Raw genomic sequence first — 26641 nt, 5'->3', positions numbered from 1 at the left:
ATTGGTAATAACAAAATCAACATATAATCAATACAGTACTTGGTAAGATTGCTGTCGATGCAAAAACTAACCTATAAACAGATGTGTAAATGCGTCTGTTTCTTCATTATGATCAGAGATAAACGTAAAAAAAACATTGGTTGTCATTTTTTATCGTGCTTTTTGGCGTGTTTAGGAAACGCATGATATAAAATCGCCTTTAATATTTGTGCCTGTTTTAGTTTAGGGTACTGTAGTACATGCATTAAGTGTTCTGTACATTAAAGGGTAGTTTGTTAACAGTACTACGTAAAGGGAAGATTTTAAAAGTCTGAATATACATGTTAAATAAATACGTAAATATGGTGCCCCTACTTCGCGGATTTTCACCTATCGCGGCCGGGTTTGGAACCTATCTACCGCGATAAACGAGGGTTCACTGTACCAAGTCCGAAAATGTTATTAAAAAACTTGTTGTAGATAGGTTAGTGGGTAATTTATAACTCACAGGATTAGTGAACATAAAATAGCAGATTAAAGAAGAAATTTTGTACCAAAAACACTGTAGAGAAGATACCCTTTCTTGTGACATTTTAAATGTGCTCATACAATTACAAATCTTTACTTTACGACAACTAAATATGCATTTGTCCTATGCAAATAGTAATGTGACTATATTATATGATAAATCTAGTATTTCCAGTATGTAAACACAATTTAGGATTATTCATACGCCTATCATGCTGGCATTTCACACTGAGATAAATTATTAACTTGCCAAAACAATTAAAAGCAGATGATAAGAGCCGCAACATAAAAGAAATAAGGTAATATGCTTATGGGTGACTTCTCCATAGGTAAAATGCAAATTTCTGAATTAAAATTAATCATCCTAATACTTACTTGGCGTTCAAGTGATATTAATTATAAAAATAAAAAGCCTTGGCCTAATATGAAAATAAAAGAATATCTTATGCCAAGACAAAACTAAAACTTGGATTCCACCGAAAAAAGGTGCTGATAAAATGAAAACAAAATAAAAAAAGTAAATAGCTTCCTCTTCATCCCACCATCATTTTGACTTTTTATCCTTCTTAAGTATAATGAATTAGGAAGAAAAATCATGGCCACTGCAAGTATTGGGAATGGAAGTGAGGGCTTCCTTAACTTTCAGGCAGGCATTGAAATAATTAATATTACTTGAAGAATTACATTTCTTTCGATGAAATTGCCTGGCATTTATGTTCTGAATATCACATTTCCTTCGAAGGAGGGACAATAGCATTTAAGCAAAATAATCAAGGTTTAACATCGTTACCTTTGTGTAATTTTACCTTTGACTCAAAATTTATACCAAATAATGGTATTAAGAAACCCACCAACCAAAATCTAGTTTAAACGAGAAAAGCAACTAATAGGAGTTAACTTAAACCAGGCCCTACAGCTCCGATTATAAATCTGTAACTAACTTGAAATAATATCTTGAGAAATATGACCTAAAATGCTCACTTCCCCATACTGACCCAATAAAAGTGAATATTTCAACATAAAATTAACTACCAGTACAGGTACTTTAAAATCTCCCCAGCTGCTTCAAATGAGCCAAGCGGTAAAAAACATCACAATCAAAGTAATTCCCTATCCTCTTGATGTTATCAGTCAGTGGGGAGGAGGGAAAGCATGCATATAATCAACAGCCAAGTATAGAAATAACATATTTAATTATGAAAATTCCCTTTATTTCTAGGAACCCCTCCTTATGCTCATATTGCTGACCCCAACACTCTAGTGGGGGTGGATAGTCAGTGAAAAACTGGGCAACTAGTTTCCAGTAAACAATTAAAAATGGCCTAGACTTGTACAGTAGTCTAGGTATTTAGGTAATCTAAACTCCAGATTGACATTTCTAAATATTCCTGTATCACATAATTACTCATTTATATAACTAAAACCCTAATTACTGTGGAACTAAGCATATAATTTTACAATAACCAACAAATTAAATTCAAAAGATTACTAGATCACAACCTCAAAGTATAATTCTATCAAACTAGAAAATTAAATTCACAATGTTATCAGACCGCATTCCCAGCATTCACTACAAGGCCCAAAGGCCAACAATCACAACATACATATGAACCCTTCAAGATACCGTTAATCAAAATGGTATGCAATTGAACTGTCTCCAACAATCTTTCCAAAGAAAGATTTTAGCAATAACTTGAGATATAGTGAACCCTAATTTTTACAGCGTTAAAAGGTATGAAAAGAGGCAAAAGTGCGGGAGATGATGGCCTAACAATTGATTTAATAATACCCGTAGATGGAGGAGATTTCATAGTAAAACTGGATGAACTCCACACAAAATGTCTGCAAGAATGCTCTATACCTACAGCTTGGAAAAACTATCATTATACTAATTCACAAAAAGGGAGACACAAAAGACCTGAAAAATTACTGCCCAACACTCCGTAATATATAAATTATTTACAAAGATCATATTAGGCCAAATAGAATGATAGCCAGACTTTAATAAACCAAGAGGGCGGGCAGGCTTTAGATGTGGGTATTTTAACAACTGACCATATCCATGTAATTAACCAACTAATGAAAAAATCAACACTATGAAAAACAGCATTGAATGACATTAATAGACTATGAGAAAGATTTTGATTGTCAAAGCATCATCAGTAATAAAAAGCCTTTCAAAAAACAAGGATTAGAGGAATCTTAGAAAACTTGAAGTACAGTAATCCTAAAAATACATAAAGATAGTGAGAAAATTCGTATTGAGAAAGGAGTTAGATAGGGAGACCCCATTTCTCTTAAATTATTCACAGGATGCCTAGAAGTTTTTAAGAATTTAGATTGGGAATATGTAAGAATTAAGACTCTCTTCTTCATTTCTCTCTACTTTTCTACTATAAACAGAATATCTACACGACTAGTGTACATGACTATTACTGAAAACAAACGCTATAGTATGTAATATTTATATGTACTTAATTCTACTTAGTTGCTTTTTTTTGCTCAATTTTTTTTTATTCTAGGAAAGCTTGCTATGAAACTCCACAACCTTTTGAGGTCTTCTCCTACAATGTACACTTAAAATTAATAGTAATAACATTAATTATTACTGAGAAAAATTTCTAAAAGACATACCTGAACCAAAAGAAGTGTCGCTGTCCGTCCTACATCGTTTACGATGCCTTGGTGTAATGTTATGAACCTCCCCAGCACAATCAATAACAGACTTCTTTGAGGACCCTTGTCTCTTTAAGGTGAAGATATATGGAGTTGATCTGGCACAACCCTGAGAGAGTAAAGGAGGATTTTTTCTATCCATAGTTTCTGATACAGATGAACGCTTTGCTGTACTTTCTTGAAAAGACAAAAGAAGCTGTTTTCTTGGGCTTTCCTCATCAGTGTCTATGACATTCACATCTGGAGACATCCCATATGCTTGGAAGCACTTTGACCAACTGGATAACAAATCTATACTAGATTTACATTTTACCGTATCAGCATGAACTTCGGGGCTAAATCTAACAGGATCAGATTTTGCAACCTTTCCCCACACAGAAAATGGTGAACCTTTCTTAGATGAACCTGGAACTGTAGCAATATTTTCATCTTCAAACTTTGCCTCTACATTGGTATTTTGAGGTTTGCTGGCATCTCCCGATTTGATCCTTTTCTTACCAGTCTCTTGTTTTTTTGCAACTTTCCCACTATTTTCAGATTTGTGAATATCCATTTCATTCTTTTTCCTTCTCTTTCCTACTTCCTTTTTCTTTAAAATAGTATCCTTTCCCTTCCCTTCCCTTTTCTTTACAACCTCATCAATGGGAGACACATTCCCTTCTACAGTTATTTTCTCCTTTTCATTCCTCCCCTTGTCCTTAGCCCCATTTTCATATTCATTTGTATGACTATAATTTGGGCTTAGGACTGAATATAACCGACTGTCTGGATGAATTGAAGAGATCGCTTTACCACCTTTATTCGATATACTTTCCAGCTGTTCATCAATGCCTTCAGTGACACACGCACTTTTTTTATTTCTATGTTTTCTGGTGGAAACATTTTTAGTTAACTGATCGTTCTTGAACTTGTTCCCTTTGTTACACTTTTCAGATTCTTTTACAGAATGTTTTTCTATTTTGCCCGCACTCTTTGGACTGGATTGTTTGCTTATATCTTTTCCTTCAGTTTCAGGAGAAGCAAGTGTGCATTCATTACTCTGAGATTTCTTTAACTGTTTAGTCTGGACTGATTCAATCTCATCTGAGCTTTGATCAATACACGTTTCACCATCAGAATGTAAATCAATATCTGGTAAATAATCATCATCTGAGCCTAAATTACAGGTCCTCTCCATTTCAGGATTAAGATTAAGAGGAGTTTGTTGAGCCTTTGCTTCAATTATTACTTCCAGAACATCTATGGTTGGTGAACTTTTCTTGGATCCCTTAGCTGGAAGTTTTTTATCCTTTTTCTTAGGTATAACTGATTCATCTAAATTATCTTTCTTTGCTTTCCTAGACTGATTCTTATGTGACTTTTGAAGTTCACTCATTTGTTGCTCAGAATAAGCCATGCTTCGCTTCCCCCTTGTAGTACGCTGGCTTCGTCTCACATTTCTTTGCTTAGGTGGAGATACAACTTTTTGGCTTACTGGATGACTATCGCCCATGTTTCTTGCAGAAGTAGATTCTTTATCTTTAACATACCCTTCAGTCTCTGATTCACAATTACCCAATGAATTCATTCCACTTCTTGCTTTACTTCGGCCTTTCAAATCTTGCTTACCGTTTCTGGTATTTGAACTATTTGTTGCAGAATCATCTCCCACAAGGCTTTGAGCTCCTTTTCCTTTAGTAACAGACACCGTAGATTTATTAACATTTTCAGTCTCAGATAGGGAATCATCCAATATCATTTTATCCTTACCTTTTTTATCTCTGGCAATCTGTTTTTTTTTCTTCAGATTCAAACAGTCAGATGATGTCCCCTTTGCTAAACCTTTCCCATTTGATGAAAAACTTGAGTTAGTAGCCAGAGGATCTCCTGTAGCATTGTTGATGCTTTTGTGATCTGAAGAACTTGATGAAACTAATTTTTCTCTACCTTTTTTTTCAAGATTCTGCTTGACATTCTTTCCAGTATCTGGCAACTGTTGTTTAACACAATCTGTCACAAACTCAAAGTCTTCTGATGACCCATTATCATAATCTTTCCTACATCCTAAAATGGTAGAAGACTCACTTTTTGTCTTTTTGTCTACCTTGAGACTTTTCCCTGTACCTCTAGTGACATTTAAAGCAAATCCTTTAGCACCCAACGACTCTGACTCAGATTCATCCGATGAACTAACACCTGAACCAAAAGTCTCCAAATACTTGGACGGTTTCTCCTTTTCTCCTTCAAAATCAGAACTAGATTCTGATACGTACATTTTCTGAACAGAACCTACAACTTTGCCTTGCCCTCGAACATTTGCATCACCAAAAGGTTTCAGACACAAACTACCGTTCTTACTCCGTGTCTTAGAACTCTTCTTGTTTTCATTTTCAGTAACATCAATTTCAGAGATAGCTGAAATTACATTTTTAGATGCATTCTTACGCCTACTCCTAGAAACAACATTTTTTCCCATTTCTAATCTTTCCTCAAGTTTCCTAAGTAGATCATCTTCATTGGCTTCAAAAGAATCATTATTACTATTTTGATTTTTATCTACTAACTGATCCTTATGAAGTTTTTTCTGTACTTGGCAAGCATCTGTTTCCTCTCCAGATGATTTTGATGAAATGTCACAAGCACTATTGCTCTTCAAATTTCTAATAGGTGTGTCACTATTTTCATCATCAGATGTACTTGCACTACTATCACTGATATATTTTTTGCGAGGAACTTTCTTATGTAATGAGAGCCTTTCCTTTGAAAACATGCTGTGATCTTGCTTGGGCAATTCTTTTTCATCATTACAGTACAAGTCATTTTCATCTGCATCAGATTTCTGTGATGCAGTGCCAAGAGAAAACTGCTTTTCAATTTCTTGTTCAATTACCTCTCCCATCTCCTTTCTAGTTAGTTTTGGAGATGTGGTATTTGTTTTGTTTGAACACACCGAAGGTATTATACTCTCCTTTTCCTTATGGATGTCACTGTGATCATCAAAATCTTCTGAGGGATTTCCTAACTCTTCCATGACAGAGCTTTCATATACAGTAGATAATCTATTTGGGGAATGTTCTTCAGAATCAGTTACAGAATGTTCTGAGGGTTGATAATAAGAAGTACCTGCTGAACTACTAGAATAAGGTCCTTGTGGATAGTCTTTGATGAGTGGCGTCTTCAGCACTGAGCCTGGAAACTGCAATAGAGGGGTATTCAAGTCACCATCTGGCAAGTCAGCCTTTTGTATGGTTGGAAAAAAGGGTGTTGGAGTTTCCAATACAATTGGAGTTTGGTTACTATTATGAGTTTTGAATGGGGTTGCAAGACTGCCAGAGCAAATCAAACTTTGTGAACTTAACGAACTGCGAGCAATGTCAGTTTCACGTAAACCGGGAACGGCTAGTACAGCATCAGCTTCTTTCCGTTTATTTTGCATTTTACAGATATTTTTGAGAATCTGAGTAGTGGTCAAAGAGCTGTCTCTTGTTCCTTCATGAAGGGTTTCCAATGGAAGGTCACTATCTTCAACAGGATTTCCAATAAGAGAATTACATGTATCTTCATCTTCTATACGTAAAATAAAGTTTTCTTCATCATCACCATCTTGGGTCATCTGTTCATCTAATTTTCCTAGATACCGATTTTCTGTCTCACTCATCTTTTGGGAGACAAGCTCATCCTCCTGAACTATTTTGTCTGTATCTTCCATCAAAGAAGTATCTACACTTTTAGATGGCTCCTTTTCTGCAATGCTGTCCAATTTCCTCTTGGCAGCAGCCATGATAGTATGGCCTTTCACAGATGTAGAAGACACTTTCTTCTTTTCCTTTACAGGTGGTGAAAACTTTAAACCTTTGGTAATTCTTAGTGATTTATTTGGACTAGTTTTCTTCCGTGGTGTGCCAAAATCAAGGACTCTAACATGACTTATTTTGCGTCTTGGCGTACTCTGGCTGCCTCTCTTTGAAAAAATATGGGTAGGACTCTTGTATACTGAAACTGCATTTCTTGGAAGCAGACTGCTAGCAGGAGAAATACAACTTGAAAGAGACAATAAGGCTTGCAATTGCGGAGAATGATTTTTATTACTAATATAAGATACTGAAGTAGTTAGGGGCTTTAAATCTGATTCTACTGGAAGTATTTTCTCATCTGATAAAGCAATAATTTCATTATGACAGTTGGAGATACTTTCTGTGTTGCCCAAGATATTTCCCAAATCTCCACTACTGGCCTTTGGTCCTACTCTTTGTCTTTTGGGAGAAGTACTTTTTCTTTTATTTATAACCTGAAGATTGCTTTTCCCAAGATCACTATTTTCCAGAACTGTCTCATCGCTAAGAACAGTACTGCTTGAATTCTGCACTGATGAGATAGCATCTTGTAATGAAAAGTTAACATCAAAATCACCTGTTATTTTGATAGGTGATAAAGAACTTAGAGCATATGCAAGTGCTGTTTCAATTATATTATCTTCACTAGCAGTAGCTTTAGGATTTCCCAAACATACAGATGGCCTTTGGACAACACAGGCAGTTTTCCTAGGTCTACCTCTCTTTCTGGCAACTTGGTTTGTTGGTTTGGGCTTCCTTTTACTAGTTTTCTTATCCTTGGGTTTTTTCTTATCCTTGGGTTTAGATGCCCCTGGATAAGATATTTCGACATCATTCTCGAGTTGTAAAACCATTGTGTCTGGAAATAAAAAAAGTAATAAAAAAATTACTTTTTCATGTCTTTCATGTAAGAATACTATACGCCAAATAAAATGCATGTTATTTCAGCCAATTCTCAAAGGTGTGACTGACAAAAATATTATGTTTTTATTAGGCTTTGTTACATACACAGCGAAGTAGAATGCAGTAACCAATGCTGTGTTGATTGATCACCTCTTTACTTAATAATACATAATATAATAAACTTACAAGCTTTACAATAATCTATAGGGTAAATAACAGTTCAAAGTACTAAAACGTATAATGTACATTAGAGGAAATGCAAAATATCTAAGAATTTTAACCTGAGTATTAATTCTTAATTTGAGTCAGGTATTGGTCTTTATTTAAATTGAGAAGATACTAGAATGGTTTGAAAGAATTTTGGATCTGGAAAGATTACAGAGAAATATTACAGGATTATGTTAAAGGAAGGTAAATCAAATATTTCTTGCACATTATTATAAGTTTAGGAATTTTAATAATCTGAATAATAATTTTTGTAATTTCAATAATAATACAGTAACTTTAATAATTTTAAAGATAAAAGGGAAAGGTGAAGTGATGTTTGGTGAAATGTCTGGTAGAGTGTCTAGGATTGAAAGGGGAAGAGCAAGAGAAGGTTTGGCTGTATTGCAAAGTGAATGGATGACAGGTAAAGTAGTGGCATGGAAGGAGATATCATCTAGGTTAATATGGGTAAGGGTTAGGTTGGGTAGGGAATGTTGGGCTTTTGTCAGTGCGTATGGGACAGGTTGTGAGAAAAGTGAAGAATGAAATGAGTTCTGGAATGAATTAACTAGGTGTGTAGAAGGACTGGGTAGAAGGAATTATGTAGTTGTCACGGATGACTTAAATGCTAGAGTGGGCACTGGAGAAGTAGAAGGTGTCATTGGGAAGAGTGGTGTACCAGGTGAAAATGAGTGGTGAGAGACTGGTAGATATGTGTGTTGAGCAAGAGATGGTGATAAGTTCTACCTTTTTCAAAAAGAAAGATAAAAACAAGTATACATGGGTAAGAGTGGCAAATGGAAGAGTGGTAGAAAGGGCATTAATGGATTATGTGTTGATAACTAAAAGAATGTTTAGAAGATTGAATGAAAGACGTGCACATGTTTAGGGTTACGGCTAATGGTATGTCTGATCATTTTTTTTGGTGAAAGGAAAATTAGTTGTAGCAAAAGAGTGGGGGAATAAAGTAGGTGGATGTAAAAGGGAGCTAGTGAGGGTTGAAGTGCTGATAAAACTGGGGGTAAAAAGTAAATATCAAGAAAGGTTGAAATGGCATATGGCGAAGTGAAAGTAAGAAAAACTGGTAATTTAGAGGAGGAGCGGAAGTTAGTAAAAAAAATTTTTGTTGGGATTGCAAGTGATGTGTGTGGCAAGAAGTTTGTTGGAGGCAGCATGAGGACGGGCAGGGAATGAAGGGGTGAAGATAAAAGTGGAAGAGAAAAAGAGGGCTTTGGAAGAATGGCTGCAGAGTAATAGTGTATAGAAGTACGAAAGATAAAAAATATGGAAGTAAAGCACAAGGTAAGTGAGGCAAAGAGGGCAGCTGACCTGAGGTGGGGTCCGGGATTGGGTCATTCATATGAAGAGAATAAGAAGTATTGGAAAGAAGTGAAAAGAGTAAAGAAGGCTGGTTCAAGAATTGAAGAGACAGTGTGAAAGATGGAAATGGAAGGTTGTTAAAAGGAGAGGAGGCAAGGAAAAGGTGGGCGGAATATTTTGAAAGTTTACTGAATGTTGAGGATAATAGGGAGGCAGATATAATTGCTGTTGCAGGTGTTGAGGTGCCGGTGATGGGAGATGAGAATGAGAGGGAGATGAGAATGAGAGAGATTACAAGAGAGGAAGTGAGGAGAGCACTAGATGAAACGAGAGTAGGAAAAGCATCTGGTATGGATGGTGTGAGAGCTGAGATGTTGAAGGAAGGGGGTGTGACTGTACTTGAATGGTTGGTGAGATTGTTTAATATGAGTTTTGTATTGTCAATGGTACCAGTAGATTGGGTTTGTGCGTGTATTGTACCACTATAAAGGTAAGGGAGATGTGCACAAATGTTGTAATTCAAGGGGTATTAGTTTGTTGAGTGTAGTTAGAAAAGTGTATGGTAGAGTACTGATTAATACGATTAAGGATAAAACAGAGAATGCAATCTTAGAAGTACAGGGGGTTTTAGAAGAGGTAGGGGTTGTATGAATCAGATTTTTACAGTTAGGCAGATATGCGAGAAATATTTAGCAAAAGATAAGGAGGTGTATGTTGCATTTATGGATCTGGAGAAAGGGTACGATAGAGTTGATAGGGAAGCAAAGTGGAATGTGATGAGGTTATATGGTGTTGGTGGAAGGTTGATGCAAGCAGTGAAAAGTTTCTACAAAGGTAGTAAAGCATGTGTGAGGATAGGAAATGAAGTGAGCGATTGGTTTCCAGTGAGAGTGGGCTGAGACAGGGATGTGTGATGTCGCCGTGGTTGTTTAACTTGTATGTTGAAGGAGTGGTGAGATAGGTGAATGCTCGAGTGCTTGGACTAGGATTGAAACTGGTAGACGAGAATGACCATGAATGGGAGGTAAATCGGTTGTTGTTTGCGGATAATACTGTACTGGTTCCAGACACGGAAGAGAAGCTTGGCCGATTAGTGACAGAATTTGGAAGGGTGTGTGAGAGAAGGAAGTTGAGAGTTAATGTGGGTAAGAGTAAGATTATGAGATGTGCGAGAAGGGAAGGTTGTGCGAGGTTGAATATCATGTTGAATGGAGAGTTACTTGAGGAGGTGGATCAGTTTAAGTACTTGGGGTCTGTTGTTGCAGCAAATGGTGGAGTGGAAGTAGATGTATGCCAGCGAGTGAATGAAAGATGCAAAGTGTTGTGGGCAATTAAGGGAGAAGTAAAAAATAGAAGGTTGGGCATGAATGTAAAGAGTTCTGTATGAGAAAGTGATTGTACCAACTGTGATGTATGGATCGGAGTTGCGAGGAATGAAAGTGACAGAGAGACAGAAATTGAATGTGTTTGAGATGAAGTGTCTAAGGAGTATGGCTGGTGTATCTCGAGTAGATAGGGTTAGGAACGAAGTAGTGAGGGTGAGAATGGGTGTAAGAAATGAGTTAGCAGCTAGAGTGGATATGAATGTGTTGAGGTGGTTTGGCCATGTTGAGAAAATGGAAAATGGCTGTCTGCTAAAGAGGGTAATGAATGCAAGTGATGATGGGAGAAGTACAAGAGGAAGGCCAAGGTTTGGGTGGATGGATAGAGTGAAGAAAGCTCTGGGTGATAGGAGGATAGGAGGATAGATGTGAGAGGCAAGAGAGCGTGCTAGAAATAGGAATGAATGGCGAGCGATTGTGACGCAGTTCCAGTAGGCCCTGCTGCTTCCTCCAGTGCCTTGGATGACCGCAGAGGTAGCAGCAGTAGGGGATTCAGCGTTATGAAGCTTCACCTGTGGTGGATAACGGGGGAGGGTGGGTTGTGGCACCCTAGCAGTACCAGCCGAACTCGGTTGAGTCCCTTGTCAGGCTGAAAGGAACGTAAAGAGGAGAGGTCCCCTTTTTTGTTTCATTTGTTTGATGTCAGCTACCCGCCAAAATTGGGGGGCAGTGCCTTGGTATATGTGTATGTACAATTTTATTCATTTTAATAATAATAATAATAATTATTTTAATAATAATAATTGAACATCTTGTGCTGTAACGGTCTCTTGGTAGCAGGTAGTTAAAAATACTAAATAAGACCAAAAAGGATACAATTGAAATAAGGAAGAAGGGTTACTGACCAGAATGACGGTAGCAAAAAAAAGAGAGAGAGAGAGAGAGAGAGAGAGAGAGAGAGGAGAGAGAGAGAGAGGAGAGAGAGAGAGAGAGAGAGAGAGAGGGAGAGAGAGAGAGAGAGAGAGAGAGAGAGAGAGAGAGAGAGAGAGAGAGAGAGAGAGAGAGAGAGAGAGAGAGAGAGGAGAGAGAGAGAGAGAGAGAGAGAGAGAGAGAGAGAGAGAGAGAGAGAGGAGAGAGAGAGAGGAGAGAGAGAGAGAGAGAGAGAGAGAGAGAGAGAGAGAGAGAGAGAGGTGTGTGTGTGTGTGTGCATTTATTTTAATACTGAAATAAATTACTGAAATAAATTATCTTGATACCTTCATATTATAAGACATCAACCTACAAATGCCAAACATAAGGTCTCATAAAATAAAAAATATATTTCATACCTCTATTACAAATAATTTCTTTAGATTAGGATTATAAAGTATATCATTGCCTTAAGAGTTTAAAACAATTACATTGATTTGTGTAGTAATAGTAATACTTATATACTTTGGCACCCTAGCAGTACCAGCCGAACTCAATTGAGTCCCTTGTCAGGCTGGGAGGAACGTAGAGAGGAGAGGTCCATTTTTTGTTTCATTTGTTTGATGTCGGTTACACCCCAAAATTGGGGGAAGTGCCTTGATATATGTATGTATGTATGTATGTATGTATGTATTATTATTATTATCATTATTATCACAGCAGAAGAGCTCCCATAGAAATCTGTATTTCTAATAGCGTTAGCTTTGCTTTTAAGTCAGGGAACTGGCTCTTCTGTCACTGTAAGAGAGCTCTCACAGAAAGCTGTATTTTCATAGCCTTAGGTTCAGGATAAGTTCAGTGAACTGGCTCTTACACTGCAAAATTTCCTTATCCCTCACCAACTGCTGTCCCCTGATACTGACTCCTAACCTTTTTCTTTCTGGCAAAGAATGGAAAGATTATTCATCGATGGGATCCTCTCTTTATCTAAGTTATACAACATCCTTGTGAAACCTAGTCCTCTTGTTTACCATGCATTCATATCTGCATAGATCTGTCACCAGATATTAGTCTGTTTCAGGTCACCTGGACCAATAAGGCCCCTTCTACAGGAGCCATTCGATATCTTATGACCTCCCTCATGGAGAGAGGTTGATCCCCTCCTATTTTCAAAACAAAATGTGAGAAAAATTGTATCTTCTTGAGTTTTCTTTGCAAATGTGTAGTTCTGGAATATTCAGAGCTCAACCCGTTGGTCTGGCCCATAGGGTGTTCATGAGACATTATCTCATCCCAATAAAAGTTGTTAATATGCTTACTGTATATTGTTCTCAGCTCAACTATGGCAGCTATGGAGGAATGCTGGCACAGATAGGGGATTCTCAACTGAGCCCTTAAGCATACACCTCATTGTCTGGATTCCCATTTGTGAGGTGTGTGTGTTAACTTTCAAGTTTCTAATCATATAGTAGAAGAATTAGCCATTCCTCCATTTTGGTAACATGTAGGCAACTTGAACATTATAGTTCATTTGTCTAACTTTTCATGCTTTGATGGAAGACCTCAGGAAAACAGGGCTACTAACTCCAAGGGGAGCTTGACAAAAAGTAAAACATATTTTTGGGAGGTATTTGTGTGGTCTGCAAGACCTTCCTCTGCACCCCTAGACTTGTGATCGGAGGAAAGGATGTGAATTGCGGCTTACTCCTCTCATGGGGAAAACTATGACTTCTGATGGTAGAAAAACCACAAGGGTTCCACTGCCATCTTCCGAGTGAAAAGTAATATTTCTCTGGGTTTGAGGTGTCATTTGCTACCAAATGAATAAAGCATGGAAGTTGTGAAGGACTTCTTGAGGGCCTGGAGCCTACAAGTCCCCCCTTATCCACACCAAAAGCATGCCTGCACATTTATACACTGTTCCTAGGACAGGGAAGTCAATATCTATTGGGTATTTATCTTTCAACTGGATTCCCTGTTCTAACCTAACAGTTGAGTCCGTGGGGACCTTACAGTACCTTCGAAAAATTACAAATTCTAAAAGTAACTTGCATTTATCCTAGCCACACAAACCTGAGTCCTTTAATTAGGGAGACTGCTTAAGCATGAACTGGAATCGGTGATTGAAATACATAACAAGCAGTTATCCCGCCAGCGAGGGAGCGGGGCAGAGCCCGACAACCAACCCCCTCAGTTTGTTCTCTATTCACTTGTGCTATTTCAAACCAGGACTTAAGAGGAATGGTTTGAGGAGAGAAGTTATATTAAAGGACTCAGGTTTATATGACTAGGAGAAATACAAATTAATTTCTAAATCTGTCATTTGTTTCTAGGCTATACCCTCATCCTTTAATTAGGGAGCCTCACTGCTTGGTGGGTTGAAGTCCCCCTTGAATTGAGCAGGGAGATTCCCTAACTTCTCTGAAAATGCTCAATCAACACTTAGTCAGAGGAGCGTGAAGTTTAACCACTATCACCCCTATCTGTTTATTATAGGGATGATAAGACCAATAGGACTTGGGGTGTACAATATGTACCATACCAAAATCAAAGGAATCCCTTTTCCTAAGGGAAAAGTGTCGGCCAAAATGAATACTAAGCATATGAGTATTGGGATAGTACTACATTCAGGATCACCCAGATTACATGGGGGATGGGGAGACAAACAAAATTCTTTGGTTTCAATGATTGGAGCTCTAAAGTATAGCTTACTAAGGCTTCAAATGCTGATTCCAAGAGGGGGCAAAAGAATGAATAAGAAGAACCAGTTATACTACAATCATGCCCAACTTATGTCAAAATGATACCATAGACATGATGCAATCTGTTCTTGTGAGGAGTTGAGCTCTCTAAAAGAATGTATTGAGCAGCAGCCACACTGGTCTAACATTAAAAGCATCAAGGAACTTGTGGGAACAATCTCTCAGTAGAGGCCCAGGAAGGTGATCTGCTTCTTCCAAACTCCTGCTTTCAAAACTTGGCCTACTGACAGGTTTCTCAAGAATGAGAGAGATGGGGTAATAACCCTGACTTGGTGCGAGCACTGATCCTAGCTGGAGCCTTGGTAATTTCATTAGTCGAATCGTAAGCTCTCTGGATCATCTCACGAAGACAGAAAGAGATCGTGTTCCTTGACACCTTTCCTGGACCTGCCAGTGCTAACAAGTCTCTCCTACACTCAGGCCTGAGATGTCGAGTCCTCTTCAGATAACACCGCAGTACAAGAGCATCTCATCTTCATCACCACCTGACTCCTCCCAGAGGGAAGCAATGGAGAAAGACTTGAATCTCGGGTCCTGTATTGCAGGATTCCTAGTCTTGGCAACAAACTCCTTCCATCCACGAGAGTGAGTGATTATGAGAGACCGTGAAACTCACTCACTCCCTTCATCAATGCTAAGGCTAACAAGAAGACAGTCTTGAGAGTCGGATCCCTGTCTGACGACCTGTCTAAGGGTTCGAACAGGATACGCGTAAGAATCCTGAGAACCAAGGTCACATCCCATTCCGGGGGCCTATGTTCTCAGCATGGGCAAGACTGCTCAAAGCTCCTTACAAGCATAGACAGCTCCCAAGAGCCTGAGAGGTCTATACACTTCAGTTAAAAGACCATACTCAAGGTGGAACAATAGCCTTTCAGGGCCACGACCGAGAGACTTCTCCCGGCGAAGAATGACAAGGAAATCTAAGATCTGTACTAGAGATGCTCTGACCGGAGAAATACCCCTTCTACAACAACAATTGCAGAAGATGGCCAACTTTACCAGGTAATCATCTGTCGAGGACCTCCGAAGGTATTCAGACATCTGAGCAGTACAGAACCTCATGAAATACCTTTAGCTAAGAGGAGCTCTTGAATAGTCTTTACCCGTGAAGAGACAACGACTTCACGGTCAGATTGTACCTCTGCTGGTGAGGCTGAAAGAGAAAAGTAGGCCATTAATATTATTAGTGTTACTTGCTAAGCTACAACCCTAGTTGGAAAGGCAGGATGCTATAAGCCTAGGGGCTCCAACAAGGAAAATAGCCCAGTGAGGAAAGGAAACAAAGAAAAATAAAATGTTTCAAGAAGGGCATCATTAAAATAAATATCTCCTATATAAACTATAAAAATTTTAACAAAAGAGTTAGAGAAATAAGATAGAATAGTGTGCATGAGAGTACCCTCAAGCAAGAGAACTCTAACCCAAGACAGTGGACGACCATGGTACAGAGGCTATGGCACTACCCAAGATTAGAGAACAATGGTTTGATTTTGGATTGTCCTTCTCCTCAAAAAGTTGCTTACCATAGCTAAAGAGTCTCTTCTACCCTTACAAAGAGGAAAGTGGCCACTAAACAATTACAGTGCAGTAAGAAGAATTGTTTGGTAATCTCAGTGTTGTCAGGTGTATGAGGACAGAGGAGAATATGTAAAGAATAGGCCAGAGTATTCGGTGTGTGTGTGTTTGTAGGCAAAGGGAAAATGAACCGTAAACAGAGAGAAGGATCCATGTACTACTGTCTGGCCAGTCAAAAGACCCTATGACTCTCTAACGGTAGTATCTCAACGGGTGGCTGGTGCCCTGGCTAACCTACTACGTAATTTTCTCGGGACCTCAATCAGAAGAGCAAGCAGTTTGGGACACCACTAAGCATGTGGTCATCTGGGAGCCTTGGAAGGCCGCTTGTATCTAGAGGACGATGTGCAGTTGCCTGACGTCCTCAGACCACAATCAACAAGACCAGATCATACAGGTGCGTGCCCCACCCACCTACTTGATGCATCTGAAAACAGATAGAGATCTGGAAGAGAAAAGTCTAGAGGATTCCCTCTGGTGAGGTTGTCCTCGTCAAGCCATCAGGCAAGATCACTCTGGACCTCCTGAGACAACACCACAGGATGGAAGGGGGAATCCCTGTTGGCTACTTAAGGCACCACTGAAGAGACTTTTAATGGAGATGCTCGTGTGGCTCAAACTCCTCCAATGAGGACAAATGTCTGAAAAGACATTTCCACTGCTGAGCTGGAACAACTGTCCTGGACAAGAACGGTCGCTCCACCTCACTGGCCTTGCTTATGCAATCTTCTACAGAAAGGACTCTCGCTGCTACCGACTATCAGCATGTCCAGGTACTTCACCTTTTGCTTGAGTATGAGATTAGACTTCTCCAAATTTATCACAATCCGCAGACCGTGGCAGTGTGAGAAATTACAAAAACCTCTTTTTACACACCTTTGCAAAATACTGACATGGCATAAAGTAAAGGAGTATACAAATTGCCATTACTGTACTTACTTGGCTCTAATTCTGAGGGTCCTTTGTACTTTGAGGATCTTGTTAAAGGTGCATTCTTTTTGAAAGATTTACTAACTGAACTCTCAGATGTCCTTTCCTGGATAGAAGGAACTAACGGTGGAACATTAGCTGATCCAAACACTTCTGAACGTGGAAGCTGTAGTAACATGATAGGATCCACTGAACCTGCAATTAGAAATACAGTATACTGTAATACAAAATTAGAGTAAACATTATAGTAATAAAGTAACCTCAAAAAAGGAAATTACTATTTACAGTCAATGCAATACACATTCACATCTTTTCATTGACAAAATTCAATGCAATATTTTTCTGTTTATGATAGCATATTCTTAAAAAATAATAATAAAAATTATATAACAAAAAGAGGACATATACAGAACACATCTAACCTAAGGAATTTTATACATAAAAATTTGAAATACTAAATTCTGAATTTATAAATATACACTGATTAATTAGGCAGAACCCTACTTACATACTTCGGCAGTGCTACACTGATTTTTACAATAATTTTTTACATAAACTTCAGATGAAGATGATATTTAGCCAGAACACGTTTTACACCCCTACCTAATTTTTGACGGTATGGTTTAGTACCTACATTTCATAAATAAGGTAGTTATAAGAGTAAAATCAGCATACAGTATAGTAGAGCATACATATTGTGGCTGAGGGTTACCCCTCAGCATCCATCTATATAACCTCCCCTATCAGTAACTTTGTTTTATAAATTGCAGAAATAACAAATTTGTAAGTAATTTGTATTTTTCCCAGTATACAAACATGGAGCTATTTATAGGGGTATACTTTTAGCGTAGCTGAAAGACGAGCCATGATAATTTTAGTAAGGGATAACTACCCCATCTGCTAGTTAGCGGGTGGGGATGGGGTAGACTGACTACCCTGCTCCCTCACACCTCTCCGCCGAGTAACCACTTTGCTTTATGGCAGGAATTCTCGGGAGATAGGGTGGCACGCCAATTTGTATAAATAGCTCCAGGTTTGTATACTAGGAAAAATACAAATTACTTACAAAATGACAATTTGTCCTAAATAGTATTTTTCCTAGCTATACAAACCCATAATCATTTAATATAGGAATTCGCTTCAACTCAGCTGAAACAGCCGAAGAGAAAGAAAACCAGGCAGTTGTACTGATTAGTTGGCTGGCGGTATGGGGCGGAGCTAGTCTTTCCTGCCTAGCAGAAGACGGGGGGAGAATACTTGTAAACAAACTCTAGCAATCTTATCTGGGAAGACTTGTATGGAACTCCATGCGTGGAGACAGAGAGAAAGGCGGATCACCTGTAGATTGCTTTCGCACTGCCAAACATACCATAAAATCAAGACAAGAGACTTCCCTGTCCCGGAGGAACTGGAAAGGTCAGACAATAGCTTGAGTTGCTACCACAGGGCCAAGAACAAAGGTGTCCAAGGACTTGTGCGTAAACTCCCTCAAGTAAAAGGTCGTACAGGCGGTCTGGCGTTTCTCAACACCAGCCTTCAGCACTTGGCCCACTGCAAGATTTCTCTTGAAAGCGAGTGTGGGGACAATGCCCCTGATCTCGTGAGCTTTAACCCTCGCTGATGCTTGGACTCTTGAGGAAGTCTCACGGATCCTGAAGGATATCGTGTTCCTCAACACCTCCCTCTTGGTTCTGCCGGTGCTAACGAAGTCGTCGACATTCAGGTCTGAGATGCCGAGTTTGCTTAAGATAGCACCGGAGACACCTGACAGGACAGAGAAGCCTCTCACCTGAACTGCCACATCCAGTAAGGAAGGAATAGTGAAGGCCTCAAACCTGGGATCGTGGATCGCTGGGTTCTGAGTCTTGGCCACAAACTCTGGCACAAAACTCAAGGAGATCTTCTTCCAACCCTCTGCGTGAGGGATATTACAAGAGAGGCCGTGTAACTCCCCGACTCTCTTCGCCGATGCTAAGGCTAGCAGAAAAAAACAGTCTTAAAGAAACAGGCACGGCTCAAGGGTTCATACGGAGCACGGGTAAGAGACCCGAGAACTAAGGTGACATCCCACTGGGAACTCGCAGTTCCCTCGGGGGACAAGACTCTTTGAAGCTCTTAATGAGCATAGAAATCCCCAGGGCGTTGAGATATCTATGCCCTTCAGACAGAACACCATTGCAAAGGCAGACCTGTACCCTTTAATGGAAGAAACCGAAAGGAGCTTATCTCTGCGAAGAAAGTCTAGAAAGTCTGCGATCTGAGTCATACCCCTCCCACTACACCAATCACAGAAGACCAACCATTTCCCCTGGTAGACTGAGGAGGAGGATCTTCTAAGGTACCCTGACATCTCTCGCAGCTAGTCCCGAAAAGCCTCGTGTTCTAAAGAGATATTGGATAGTCTCCACGCGTGAAGTCTGAGCGACTGCACCGCCTGGTGGTACCTGTTCGACAAGGGTTGCCAAAGGAGATTGTGCCAGTGTGGTAGCTCTCTCGGTGCCTCGACCAGGAGCGACAACAGATCAGGAAACCACTCCATGTGTGGTCATAGTGGAGCAATGAGAGTCATCCTGAGTCCTGGAGCTACTAGGACCCGGTACAGGACTGCGCGAAGCAAGAAAAAAAAGAGGGAGAAACGTGTAGCAATCCAGTAGATCCTAAAGATATTACAGTGCGTCCTCGAACGCAGCCGTGGGATCTGGTACTGGAGAGCAAAACACGGCAAGCTTGGCGTTGCGCCGTGTTGCGAAAGGCCGATGCATGGTTCTCCCTAGAGGTCAAGTACTCGACTTGCGACCCAAGGGTGAAGAGACCATTCTCCCCCTATTACCTGGTTTCTGCGACTTAGGGCGTCTGCCCAATCACTTCTCTTGCCTGGAATGTACCTGGTTGACAAGGTTACGTGTTGACCCTCTGCCTACAGAAACACCTACCTCGTCAACTTGCTTGTTGACGTGCGCGACCATAGATGTGTTGTCGCTCATCAGCACTACCGAGTGCTCTCTCAAACGGGCCTGGAAATGAAAGAGTGCTCTCAAGACTACCATGATTTCCAGAACGTTGATGTGCAGGTGTTTCTTCTCTTCCGACCACACACCTGACATAACCCAGTCGTCCAGGCGTGCACCCCAATCTCCCGTGGACGCGTCTGTGAACAGACGGAACCGAGGTGGAGGAGGGTTTATGAGAAAACCCTCTTATGAGGTTCTCCTCGTTTAGCCACCAAAGGAGATCCTCCCTTACCTCACGTTCCATGAGGACCGGACGAGAGGGAGGATCGGTGGCTGCCGACCACTGGTCCTTCAGACACCACTGAAGGGAGCGGAGATGGATACGCCCGAAAGGAACGAGCTTCTCCAGTGAGGAGAGGTGACCTAGAAGAGCTTGCCACTGGAGGGCTGGAATGCAGTCGATCAGCATTCCCAGATACTTCACCTTCTGCTTGGGAATGAGGTTCGACTTCTTGCAGTTCACCACGATCCCCAGATCGCGACAGACTGCCAGAAGCGAGTCTCGATCCTGAATCAACTGCTCCACCGAGGGAGCAAGAATCAGCCAGTCGTCAAGGTACATCAGTATGCGGATGCCCCTCGAGTGGGCCCAAGCTGCTACCGTCGTGAACACTCGCGTGTACACTTGGGGAACTGTGCACAGTCCGAAGCACAGGACTTTGAACTGGTACACCGTGCCCTGGAAGGTGAATAGGAGGTACTTTCTAGACAACCGATGAACTGGTACTTGAAAGTACGCGTCCTTCAAGTCTATACAAAACATACAGTCGTATTGCCTGATGGCTAACAGCACAGTGCGAACTGTTAGCATCTTGAACGCAGTTTGCTGAACCAACTTGTTCAATGGCAAAAGGTCGATGATCGGTCTCCAACCTCCTGGTGACTAATCGTGTATGACTTCTAGCGCATCATTCTCCAACATTTCCTGGACCTCCGCCTCCAAGGCCAAAGCCTTCAAGGATGTTGGAGCGTGTGTGTGGAACGCTATTGGAGTGGAGGATAGGGGGGGGGTGGATGAAGCACGAATGGGAGCTTGTACCCTTTGCGAAGGGTCGACACTACCCATTCCTCGACCCCGAGGTGCTGCCACATCGGCCAATGGTGCGATAGGCATCCCCTACCCTCGGCAGCATGGGAAGGGGAATGCCAATCTCGGCATTCCTCTTTCCCTTGCTTGCCCCTATTCTTTCCTTGACGTGGAGGAGCTCCCGAGGGATGCTGAAAGGTCTGTTTGGGGGGCAGAATCCTTCTAAACAGGAGCAGGTCTCGGCTGCAAAGGAGCAGCAGGAGCACGACCAGTAGTACTCTTGCTACTTCCCGTGGGCTTGGCCTGACTCGGCATGGCTGCGGACGGTTTCGCGGGACCAGGTCCCTTGAAACTCACAGCCTGTGCCTGGTGGATAATGGAGTCCTTCAAGTCAAGGGGCCATTTATCCCGCGCGGCCCGAACTTCCTCTGGTGGAAAGAGAGAAGTTGTAGCTCTAATAGGAGTGTTCCTAAGTGCCAGGGCCTCTCCTGAACCAATCTGTCTCACCACAAGTTATCTCAAACTTGCATAAGAAAAGGCATCGATGGGAGAGTATCCCCTTCCACGACATCAGTCCAAAAAGGACTGAACACTTCGCCTGGAAGATCGACGCTGAAAAGTGTCTGAGGTGCCTAGACATCTTTTCCGCAACTCGTTGCAAGAGGCCTCTCTGAGAGAGGTGGTGTAGGACCATCCCAGGCGTGAAGTAGAAGCAAAGCTACAGCTTGGGATAGTGTTAGCATGTGGCGGCTTGGAAGATCATGTCGTGGAGGAAGACCCCTCGGAACTCTGTCGGGAGCTGCAGAAGGTCCGGGAACCATTGTGCGGGATGCCATAGCGAAGCTATTGAAGTCATTGATAAGATCTTGCTTATCCTGACTTGGTTGAAGACTTTCTCACCATAAAGAAAGAGGGAAAAAAAAAGCACACCTCTAGGCCGCTCCACCGATCTTGGAATACATCTTGTTTGAGGGCCTGGTGTTCCGGGACTGGGGAACGGTCGAGAGGAAGCCTGAAGTTCAGGGCCGTTGCGAGCATAACCACAGTCGGGGACCTCAAAAAGTTAATACTTTGTTGGATACAAGATGATTCCAAGACACTAGGAGCCCACTATCTGAGTAGTCCTGTTCAGATTACTGTACCTTACTTGATTTTGCACAAAATCTATTAGCACTAAGAATTTAAAGATTTTTAATTGTAAAGCTAAACAAATTTACTTCCCAGTAATATACAATTTTACATATTTTGTAAAATTTCCATATGCATTAGTAATAAGAGATAGAAAATTACTGGATATAAAATATATCAAATGTGGCTTAAGGGAATAGAAATACTAAGAGGCAGAATATATCTTGTGGGATGCAAAGGATTAAGAAACAACAAATCTCCATCTGAAAGTATGGAGGTGCCAGGGACAAGTAACACAAAAACCATTTTTTTAAATTTAATGCTATATTAATAGAGATATGTACTGCTTTTAGGAAGCATTAAGCTCTTTTTCTTCAGAAAAATTTCTACTGAAATTTAACTGTCCTCTGACTTACACGAAGAGTAGGCAAAAATCACAAATTTTTAAGTAATTTGTATTTTTCCTAACATACTTACCTAGAACTACTTTCTTAGGAGTTACTGGTAACTCTTCCCAACCGACCAGAATTTTGTGTAGTTTTATTTTAATGTTGTTACTATTTGATTTTTCCTTATTTCCTTTCCTCACTGGGCTATTTTCCTTGTTGGAGCCCCTGGGCTTATAGCATCCTGCTTTTCCAACTAGGGTTGTAGCTTAGCAAGTAATAATAATAATAATAATAATAATAATAATAATATGATATTTTAATTATAAAATAAATTTTTGAATATACTTACCCGGTGAATATATGATAGCTGAGCCTCCGGCGGCTCGACAGAAAAACACAAAAACTCGCGAGCGATCGCTATGAAGGTTGCGGGTGTGCCCACTAGCGCCAACTATCGGCCAGATACCGCATATACATGTAAATAGCTCCAATTCTTCTCATCCCGCTGGGTCTCTATCGGGGAGGAAGGGGGGGCCTTTAATTTATATATTCACCGGGTAAGTATATTCAAAAATTTATTTTATAATTAAAATATCATTTTTAAATATTTAACTTAGCCGGTGAATATATAATAGCTGATTCACACCCATGGTGGTGGGTAGAGACCAGAGTTAATTAAGTTTACAGCGTATATGCTTAGAGTTTTTGACAGTTATATCATAACAAAACCCAAATATATATAGGTACCTGGTAAGGAAGTTGACTTAGACGATTACTCTGCCTTGTTAGTCTGTCTTCCTCACGAAGCCCAGCGATCCTCTTAGGATGCTGAAAGACTCCCAGGAGCTGAAGTATCAAGGGCTGCAACCCATACAACAGGACCTCATCAAACCCCTAATCTGGGCGCTCTCAAGAAATGACATATGACCACCCGCCAAATCAAAAAAGGATGCGAAAGGCTTCTTAGCCTTCCGTACAACCCAATTAAAAAACATTTCAAGAGCAGATTAAAAGGATATTGGAATTAAGGGAATGTAGTGGTAGAACCCTTACCCACTACTGCACTCGCTGTAACGAATGGACCCAGTGTGTAGCAGTCCTCGTAAAGAGTCTGGACATCTTTTAAGTAAAATGACGCGAATACCGACTTGCTTCTCCAAACGGTCGCGTCCATAATACTTTGCAGAGATCTATTTTGCTTAAAGGCCACGGAAGTTGCTATAGCTCTTACTTCGTGCGTCTTAACCTTAAGCAAGCATCGGTCTTTTTCATTCAAGTGAGAATGAGCCTCTCGTATTAAAAATCTGATAAAATATGACAAAGCATTCTTTGACATAGGCAATGATGGTTTCTTAACTGAGCACCATAATGCCTCAGATCCACCTCGTAAGGACTTAGTAAGAGCAAAGTAGAACTTAAGAGCTCTAACTGGACACAGCACTCTTTCAAGTTCGTTGCCTACGATCTCTGACAGGCAAGGTATATCAAAAGACTTAGGCCAAGGACGAGAAGGCAGTTCATTTTTGGCCAGGAAACCAAGTTGAAGTGAACATGTGGCTTTTTCTGTAGAAAAGCCGATGTTCTTACTGAAGGCATGAATTTCACTGACCCTTTTAGCCGAAGCCAAGCACACTAGGAAAAGCGTCTTGAGGGTGAGATCCTTCAGGGAGGCTGAATGTAATGGCTCAAACCTGTCTGACATGAGGAACCTTAGGACCACGTCTAAGTTCCATCCAGGAGTTGCCAAACGACGTTCCTTAGAGGTCTCGAAAGACTTAAGGAGATCTTGGAGATCTTTATTGTTGGAAAGATCTAAGCCTCTATGACGAAAGACCGAAGCCAACATGCTCCTGTAGCCCTTAATCGTGGGAGCTGAGAGGGAGCGAACATTTCTCAGATGTAAAAGAAAATCTCCGATTTGGGCTACAGAGGTACTGGAAGAGGACACAGATGCTCACTTGCACCAGTCTCGAAAGACTTCCCACTTCGACTGGTATAATCTGATGGTAGAAGCTCTTCTAGCTCTCGCAATCGCACTGGCTGCCTACTTCGAAAAGCCTCGAGCTCTTGAGAGTCTCTCGATAGTCTGAAGGCAGTCAGACGAAGCGCGGGGAGGCTTTGATGAACATTCTTTACGTGGGGCTGACGTAAGAGATCTACCCTTAGAGGAAGACTTCTTGGAATGTCTACCAGCCATTGAAGTACCTCGGTGAACCACTCTCTCGCGGGCCAGAGGGGAGCAACCAACGTCAACCTTGTCCCTTCGTGAGAGGCGAACTTCTGCAGTACCTTGTTGACTATCTTGAATGGTGGGAATGCATATAAGTCCAGATGAGACCAATCCAGTAGAAACGCGTCTATGTGGATTGCTTCTGGATCTGGGACTGGTGAGCAATAGATTGGTAACCTTTTGGTCAACGAGGTGGCAAAGAGGTCTATGGTGGGTTGACCCCAAGTCGCCCAAAGACTCTTGCCCACGTCTTTGTGGAGGGTCCATTCCGTGGGTACCACCTGACCCCTCCGACTGAGACAGTCTGCCAAGACGTTCAAGTCCCCCTGGATGAATCTCGTCAACAGGGAGATGCCTCGATTTCTTGACCATATGAAAAGGTCCCTTGCGATCTCGTACAGCGTGAGGGAGTGTGTGCCTCCTTGCTTGGAGATGTACGCCAAAGCTGTGGTGTTGTCTGAGTTGACCTCTACCACTTTGTTTCGAAGAAAGCTTTCGAATTTCATCAAGGCCAAGTGGACTGCTAATAGCTCCTTGCCGTTGATGTGCATGCTCTTCTGACTTGAGGTCCACAGACCCGAGCATTCCCGACCGTCCAGGGTCGCACCCCAACCCAAATCCGACGCGTCTGAGAACAACACGTGGTTTGGGTTCTTGACTGCTAGGGATAGTCCCTCTCTCAGACTGATATTGCTGTCCCACCATTTCAGGTATGCCTTTACTGGTTCGGAGACTGGGATTGATACCGTCTCTAACGTCTTGTCCTTGTTCCAGTGAGAGGCTAGATTGAACTGGAGAGGCCGAAGGTGTAGTCTCCCTAGCGAGACAAACTGCTCCAGGGATGAGAGAGTCCCTACGAGACTCTTCCAACTCCTGACTGAACAAAAGTTCTCTTTTCAGCATTAGTTGGACTTTGAGCAGGGCTTGTTCTATTTGGGTGGCAGACGGAAAAGCCTGGAAAAATGGACTGCGAATCTCCATCCCCAAATATAGAATAGTCTGGGATGGGATCAGTTGGGACTTTTCTAGGATAACCAAAAGTCCCAACTCCCTGGCCAGACTCAACGTCCAATGTAGATCCTGCAGACAGCGATGACTGGACGATGCTCTGAGAAGCCAGTCGTCCAAGTACAGGGAGGCTCGGATTCCCGATAGATGGAGGAATTTTGCCACATTCCTCATGAGCCTCGTAAACACGAGAGGAGCAGGACTGAGGCCAAAGCACAGGGCTCGAAACTGGTACCCCACATTCCTGTAAACAAACCTCAGAAACGGTTGGGAATCCGGGTGTATAGGAATGTGGAAGTATGCATCCTGAAGGTCGAGAGAGACCATCCAGTCGCCTTCCATTAATGCTGTCAAGACAGCCTGGTAGACTTCATCGTGAAGTTTGTCTTGACAATGAACACATTGAGCGCACTTGCCTCTTACTTACTCCTGCAGTGAACGTGGCTGCCAGATAATTGGAGCCATCCCTGATAGTCTTGTTCCTGCAGAGAACGTGGCTGTCAGATTATTGGAGCCATCCCTGATAGCCTTGTTTATGCATGACATAATTGTACAGCAAAACTTCAAACGCTCGAAAACACTCCTAACAGGAGATGGTCTAGCTCTGAAGCCGACCATAAAATCTTGGAGCGTCTCATGGCCAGGCGCCAGGGAGAGTCTATGAGGTTTGAGAAGTCTATCTGGGCAGAGGCAGGAACTCCCAAGCCGAGAACTTCTCCCGTGTCATACCAGACTCTCGCTCTATAAGCCAGTTTAAAAGGAGGGAAAGCAAAGGCTGTCTCCCCCAAACTCCTCCTGGTGATCAACCAGTCGCCTACCAAACGTAAAGCTCTCTTAGAAGAGCGAGAGAGCACTAGCTTAGAAAACAACGGCTTCGAAGTAGCTAGGCCTAGTGTAAACTCTGACGTTTAGGCGAACGAGG

General features: G+C 41.4%; 1 protein-coding gene across 1 annotated transcript in view; it reads right to left on the bottom strand.

Moving 5' to 3' along the window:
* The window catches only part of LOC137639362 (serine-rich adhesin for platelets-like), an 81516-nt gene that overhangs the window by 30246 nt on the left and 24629 nt on the right, over window positions 1-26641 (bottom strand). The window contains exons 4-5 of the mRNA XM_068371637.1: window positions 16936-17121; window positions 3142-7854 (exon numbers count right to left, since the gene is read on the bottom strand). Of these exons, the coding sequence (XP_068227738.1) occupies window positions 3142-7854; window positions 16936-17121 (4899 nt within the window). The remainder of the gene's footprint in view (window positions 1-3141; window positions 7855-16935; window positions 17122-26641) is intronic.

The sequence above is a fragment of the Palaemon carinicauda genome, chromosome 4 (assembly GCF_036898095.1).
Source record: "Palaemon carinicauda isolate YSFRI2023 chromosome 4, ASM3689809v2, whole genome shotgun sequence".
Taxonomy (NCBI): domain Eukaryota; kingdom Metazoa; phylum Arthropoda; class Malacostraca; order Decapoda; family Palaemonidae; genus Palaemon; species Palaemon carinicauda.
The sequence above is the reverse complement of the archived record's forward strand: the minus strand, read 5'-3'. Positions and strand labels throughout refer to the sequence as shown.